Source organism: Cinclus cinclus, chromosome 1 (assembly GCF_963662255.1).
Source record: "Cinclus cinclus chromosome 1, bCinCin1.1, whole genome shotgun sequence".
Lineage (NCBI taxonomy): Eukaryota > Metazoa > Chordata > Aves > Passeriformes > Cinclidae > Cinclus > Cinclus cinclus.
The window spans coordinates 63549809-63557308 of NC_085046.1; the positions used below are offsets into that span (position 1 = coordinate 63549809).

Sequence of the window (7500 nt, forward strand, 5' to 3'; positions counted from 1 at the left end):
GGTGTCTGCCAGAGCTAATGCCTGAGTGAGAATCACTTATTTAACAGAATTCTTGGTTTATGGTCTGCTGTCAGATATGACACGTGACAAAAATGTGACAATAGTTTGTAAAAACATGACAACAGCAGCATACAAATGAACTATTGAATGAGCTACCTCCATCTCTACAGCCTTTGCAGCCACTGTATAGTAAGAAGACTGTGTTTTTAATCTTTTTAGTTCTTCCTTTGTTTTTGAGGTGTTTTGAGTCACTAGCTCACAGAACCTGTATGCTACAACTCAAGGCTAGAGTTTTGCCTTTGAGGCATTATACAGCCTGAGGCAGGTCTTGGCACTGGTTGGATTAAAGGACACACTTCTGTTTAAACGATTCACAACACTTCCTTCCCCCTGTCTCCTCCTTTCTAAACTTTATTTTATATCACATATGATTAGTGAGGGAAAATGCATAAAAGCACATAAAATAATTGCAGATTTTATGTTGAACTGATGCAGGCACAGCAGAAGAATAAGAAAATTTTAAGAAGGAGGAATGAGGGGTTAGCACTTTGTTGCAATAGCTGTGCAAAAATGTTCAAGGAAATCTGAAAATTAAAATCACTCAAGCAGCAATAAGTGAACATTTTGTATGCCTGATGTATGCAATGGTTGTATGCTAATAGAAAAGAATAATGAATTACATTTACATTGGCAAGAGAGAGAAGAAAATGTGCAAGACAGCTCGATTAACGCTTCTGGAACAATGTTAACTTTTTAATGAAATACCTTAACTCAGCATTAAGATGGCATTACTGTTAATTATTTGTATTACTTAGGCACCTAAGAGCCTAATGAATAGGCAAGGATTCTATTCTGCTGAGTGCCATGTAACCAGAGCAAACAGTGGTCTCTTACAAATTTGCATCCTGTGTATCCTTTCTGCAGTTAATTTCCTACATATCCTGTGTTTAAAATCAAAAACAAAATGGAGAATAGAAGCTGGAGATCATCAGTACACTGAGATGAAAAATTTTGGTTCTGTCAGGAAACATATAAAATAATCTGTGGTGATGAATGCATGCTTGTTTATGTAGACATGCATACATAGCCCTTTTTCCCTGGGCCAAATCACATCTCCATTGAAGTAAGTGGGGCCTTTCCCAATGGCTCGTGTAGTGCCAGCATTTGGTATTTAATGCATACCTGAAGATTTAAGATTTTCTTTTTAAAAATGAGCTTGCTCACTAAGTAATTTAAAAGTATTCCTAACTTAGGGGAAAATAAGACAATTTAAAAAAATAAAGTTAAACACTGCTTCTACGTAACATTCCAGATCTCCCTTTTAAGCCATTTTGATGTAGGTGCTTTTAAAGAACTCCTCTTTTTTTGTTGTTGTTGGGTTTTTTCTCTTTCTTTTTTCTCTCTCTTTTTTTTTTTTTTTTTTTTTGTTCCTTCAAGGAAAGTTTAAGCAGCAAGCTTAGGTCGATACTGGAAAACATCAGTCTGAGATATAAATGCTTCCAAAAGTTATGACTGTGTGAAATGGAATTATAATTGAGAGTATTTTGCAAACCTTAGCTGTAGGCTCTGGTTGAATGAAGTGCTACTCGAACTCTAATATTGCAGAGTGATTATGAGTGATCATTCCAAGATACAGGAGAAAATTGGATTTTCAACAGTGCTGAAACTAGGACCTTAAACTGGGTATGTGCTGGAGAAAGCATGTAATGGTAAATCTGGGCCACACTTCTTTCCAAGTTAGGAGTATGTTACCCAACTTTCTGTAGAGTGCTGAATCTGTTGGCATGGAAATCCATCTTCAGTTACATCTTCAGCTAATTTGTGGCCTGCACGTAGAAACCAATGACCAAAAAAGTAACAGAAGCCATCTTCTAAGTTATGTTTATATCACATTATGTGTGGAAGATTAAAGAGGAAAGAAAAAAAAACTTTACAGACTCATTTTTTCTCCCAGTGGTGCTTACTTTTTCTCAGCTTCAAGACCTTTTTATAATCTCCCCCACCCCATTCCCAAATGTACTAAATAGGACAAATCTGCTGCCTCGTGGACCTGCCTGCACCCTTACCATATTCTACTCAAAGCCTTATGCTTGGTTTTGTCTGCAGCCAAACACCTTTGCCTTGTGCTGTGTGGGCAGTATAAATGTCAGCAGCCTCTGGTGCTGCTCTGCCTCGGCTGCAGCTATTGTCCCAAAATGTTGCACGCAGGTTTACCCTGCTGAGGCTCTCTCATCACTGGATTGGCACAAGTGGTGGAAGAGGGGAAAGCAGAGGGAACAAGGAAGACTGGAATCACCAATGAAGCATCTGAGATGCAGCACCAGGGTAGTTTGAAAAAAAGTAATACTGCTTGTGCTGGCAGGCAAGATGATCTGAGTTAAGATGATGTAGCTGTGCATCCTACAGTAAATATTTACCATAATGCTGCTTCTTGCCCTCCTCTGTTGCAATAACATTTCTGAATGCTCTGAAATGGCTATGGCATAATGGTTCTTCACTTTTCTTGAAGAAAAAGGTGAAGGGGAGATAGTGTGGTGGCAGAGATGTTGACACTGGTATTAATTCTCTTTTTTCCTTGAACAGTGCCGTGTTGAACTGTAGGTGGTCTTTGGGCCCTTTCTTCACTCTTTCTAGTGATGACTTATTTCTGTGCTTTCAGAGTATTTATGATGTTTCTTTTATTGTTCCTCATCCATTTGGCTGTGTTTTATGCTGCAGTTTGTATAATCCTTTTGTTTTTTTGTGGTTTTTTTTTTTTTTTTGTTTGTTTGTTTTTTTTTTTTTTTTCTGGAGTGTGAAATGTGCTAGTCATCTTAAAACATACAAAACCAGAATGGAGTATAAAATATGGATGGCCTCAGTCTGGAAGAATGATGTGTCTGGAACTTTTTATGCCGTTGCAGGCTCCAACCCCAAACAACCCTTGCCTCCATTTGCTTTTTATACAGATTTTATTACCTTTAGTGAAATTAATAATGTTACTGTTCTCCTTTTAAATACTAACTTCACTCAAGGTGCAGATACTAGATAATTGTAATTTCATCTCCAGAAAGGATAGGTATTTGTCTTTCTATGGCCACCCCAGCTTGACACTGGTTTTGTTTTATTCCTGGTATGAACCAGATGTGGGATTGGTGGTGGGGAGGGATGTGTGGGCTTTTACAGAGCTGGGCAGGTCTCATCTGTCCAGCCACTGGGTAATGACCAGAGTACAGATGCATGTCAAGGAGATAGCTTGGGGTGTCCTGTCCTTGGAGAGGAGAAGGGCATGAAACTCAAGAAGGAGAGCAAACTGAATTGTAGGGAAGGCTGTGGCAAGTAGCAGAATACGGCTTGTGAACGAATTAAGCTGGCAAAACAGTGGTGTGTGCCTCTCTTTAGCAGGAGGCATACAAGAGAGGGACAATTCTGCTCTGGTGCCCAGGTGCCTGGAGCTGTCATGTCCCCTGTGTGCCCAGCCTGGTAGCACATTTAACACAAGCTGCACACAGCTTTCCTAATCTACTCCTGTGTTTCCCTTTCCCTTCCTCTGCTGCCTGGTACATGCGGACCCCAGGAGGCTGCGAGCTCGATCTGGCCTGCTTCGTCCAGCTGATCAACGAGATGGGGGGGATGCAGCAAGTGACTGACCTCAAGAAATGGAACAAGCTGGCAGACATGCTGCGCATCCCCAAAACTGCACAGGACAGGCTGGCCAAGCTACAAGAAGCCTACTGCCAGTACTTGCTCTCCTATGACTCCCTCTCCCCTGAGGAGCACAAGAAACTGGAGAAGGAGGTCTTGCTGGAAAAGGAAATCCTGGAGAAGAGGAAAGGACCTTTGGAGGGACATTCAGAGAATGCCTACAAGTTCCATTCCTTGCCCCGGTTCGAGCCCAAAAATGGACTCATCAATGGCGTGGTTCACAAAAATGGCTTCCGCAACAAGTTAAAAGAGGTCGATGTCCCACTGAAGACGGGCAGGCGGCGGCTCTTTGCTCAGGAAAAGGAGACCACGAAGGAGGACGAGGAGGAGGAGGAGGAGGGAGTTCTTAGTGACTTACACAAGTGTATATACAAGGTAATGAGGCTGGCTCTGCCCAGTCTGGTTTGTAGAGCTGATGGTGCTGTTGTGTGGGTGGTGACTGGGTGCACACCCAACTGGAAGCTGATGGGTTGCAGTGGTGTTCCAGAGGCTGCAGTTTCCATGGCCAGGCAGTCTGGTGGCTTTGTGCTAATACTCCTGTTTATCGTGGGATGTCTGGAAAAACTGGGGGGTGTTATTGTTGTATCAAGATGCACGGGGCTCTGACCCCCTTTCATCTCCTTGTGAGAGGTTTCTTGAATGTCTCTGCCCAGTTATCCTTGCAGGCACAGATTTTATTTTCGTTTTTTAGTGACATTTAAAGTAATGTTCTGCTTTCTCATTCCCATTTCTTGCAAATCTCTTGTCGAGTGAAGTAGTGTTGCGCACCAGAATGAACGCCACTAGAAATCCTACTACATTTAGAAAGGGCAAATTGAAATGCAAACAATATTTTCATTCACAGTGCCAGACATTGCTCAGCACTAGCAGTCACATGGATGCTTAGTGCTCCACATATCAAGTACATCTATTTACAAAGGAATGCTGACTCTTTCAGTGTATTTTATTTGTCAGTCTCCTGCTCTGGAGCAGGACTTGGCACTGCAACTTGCAGTGCAATTTTGAGTTGTGTTGAATGGTGTAGCTGCACTCTGAGAGAAATACAGCATTGAATGTCCATGCCCAGTAAAAGAATATACTGTTCTTGCCCTTCCAATCTCACTTCCATCACCAGGAAATTAAACCAGATAGCCCAAAATGACATTGTTAAGCTATTTCAGGACTGCATGAGCTCATTTCTGGGCTTTAAATGCTTGCTTCAGTTTTCTTTTGCAGCCTGTTATGATTTGTCAGCCCAAAAATTCCTTTTCTTAGGGACTCTGGCCTCAATCCCACCTTTGAAAAGCAATCTCTTGCCATGCTGCTCTTAGAGAGAAGCTTATCTAATGACAGCAACTTTTGTGAATAGTGAAGTAGCATTTCTGTGCTTAATATCCTGTGCTTAATGATGGTTAAATGAAAGACTTGATACCCCTTACCCTGACTGCTGCATGAACAACCTCAAACATAGTGGGGGAATGCCTTTTTCTTCTTTTTCAGTGCAAGTCCCACTTCAAAGTTCAGGAAATACAAAGTCACTCAAAAAACAAGATTGGGATTTGTGAGAAGTATCCCAGTTGGATTAGGAAGTAAAAAATAAGCAAGCAAAGTATAGCTGGTATAACCAGTCTGAGTCTGCTGAGTACAAGGGCTTTACCCTAAAAGGCAGAGAGCTCCCAGAATTTCTGCTTGGTCACCAAAAAAGAACACTGGCAGTACTGGCAGCATCGGACTCTGTCTGAGTCTGGCAATACCCTGTAGAAATGCTTTTGTCCTGAGCGTGGAGGCTGTTAGAGAGGAGCATCACTGAGCCCATGGGCCAGGGCTCTCCCCAGCCCCCAAAGCAGCTGCAGCACACGGAGCCACTCAGAGAATGCCTTGGGTACCAGCAGCTTCCCAGACACTGGGGCTTGCCTGTTTTGATCCCATCCCACGTTCTCTGCAGTGCAGAGACTGGGAGCTGCTGTCACAGGTGATGGGCTGGGGGAGAAGGCAGGGGGAAGCAAATCTCTGGTGGATTTCTGGAGAGATCCCTGCTGTGGAGCGCCCTGTCGGATGCCTGGGCAGCCTGAGTGCAGAGAGAGGAATGAAGCTTCATTTTCACAGCACTCAGGGTAGTGCCCTGTAGGAGGACTCACACATTAATACTGATTATGTCACTTAGAGTAAGCCTCAAGACACAGAATTATGCCTCAAGCTTGATGCATCAGGGCAGCCCACAAGATGTAAAATTGCTGTAGTTCATCACTAGGCTTTGAAAGACTGAGGGAAGGTGGTGCTGGCATCAGTTGTAAGCAGAGAGAGCTTCGTGGCATTTAATGAAACAGGCCTTTCAATCCTGTGTGTGTGAATGGGGGAGTGTTCTTTACCCAACAACTTGTTCCTGAGAAAATCCGAATTTCATTAACAGAACTGCCCTCATGTTACAGTTTCCACAGATGATGGGATTGTTATGGTTCCTTTTTAAAGCACATGGCTAATTCTGATTAAAAATGAAAAACACACATAAAACAAGAAAAAAAAAAACTCCACCTAACAAACCCGTGTCTTTGAAAAATGCCCAGTTCAGTGTCTTGAGGGCTGGGCAGAGCACATTGTAATCATGTGGCTGTAGTCTAGTTTAGGCCATAAAGTCTGTTCTTAGACTGTGAAGAGGCCATACATGTAGGGTTTCTCACAGTAATTTCTGCAGTCAGCACATGCTTGAGCTGTTTTTAGCAAGAGACATCCAGTCTTCCAGGAACAGTTACCACCATATCACATGTCAAGGTTAGAGTAAATCTCCTTTGTGTTAGGCTGACTTTCTGCCAGGACTCCCAAATTATTTTCAGTGTCTCTCCTTCCCAGGCTGTGAGGCCTGCAGTGCTTTTAAGTGTGTGCTGCAGGCTGCTGTGCTTGCTTGCTTTACTCCTAAATAAGTGGCTTTTCTACCTGACAATTAAAGTGTTGTCATTTCTAAGTGTGTGAATTAAACTGCTGACATCAAAACAGGATCTGATGCAAGATTTTCGCTCTTCTTTCCCCAGTTTTAGCTCTGAAAATATTTAAAAAATCTTTACTGGTGCTGTCTGAATGCAGCATTTGTTTCCACTGAGAACAAACTGAAGGCATATTAGCAGACCCATTAGAGGGACACACAGGAATCATAATGCAAGTTTTGCCAGCCCTCCCATAGAACTGTCATGAAAACCCTATGCTGAGCTCTCTTCCCCCAGGGACTTGGCATTTTCATATTCCACTTAAATAGGAGCCCCTCCTTCCCACCTGTGGCTTTTGTGAAATCTCTGGTTTCAGCTCATATTTATGCTTTGTTTTAATGTCTTTAACATTCATGGCATTACAGTGTCCTTCTCTGCCTTCCCTCCAGGCCTGGTGGTGGTGGTGATGCTCCCCCTGGCTTGGCTCTCATGGCCCCTGCATCAGACCTGATAAGAATCAGGAGAGGAAATGGGAATTTCTTTTTTAAACCATCCCCTCTTCTTGTCCCAGCAACAGAGACTCTGCTTTGTAGCTTGAAGCTCCCAGGACAGTTGTTGAACTGCTGAGATACTTTTCAGGGTGTTGGGAAGGGTTGCACCTCAGCAATTCATTTTGTGTTCTGGTTAGAATGCTCCATTGAAGCATTTTAGATTATTTTCTGTGTTGGCATCAGCAAATGTTACAAAAATCCTCAGATTAAAGAAAACAACCTAACAGCATAGACAAAAAACACCCCTCAGCCATTTAATTTGTTTTACAGTTCTTAGGAGACTAAAAAGATACCAAATTCTTAGCAGAGGAAGAAATGGGTATATGCAATTTTTAAAGGCTTAAACTGTTCCCATTTTCCACTTTCTT

At 42.6% G+C, this 7500-nt stretch overlaps 1 protein-coding gene across 1 annotated transcript in view; it reads left to right on the plus strand.

Moving 5' to 3' along the window:
- Nucleotides 1-7500, plus strand: part of JARID2 (jumonji and AT-rich interaction domain containing 2) — a 208760-nt gene that overhangs the window by 181936 nt on the left and 19324 nt on the right. The window contains exon 8 of the mRNA XM_062508680.1: nt 3459-4059. Within this exon, the coding sequence (XP_062364664.1) occupies nt 3459-4059 (601 nt within the window). The remainder of the gene's footprint in view (nt 1-3458; nt 4060-7500) is intronic.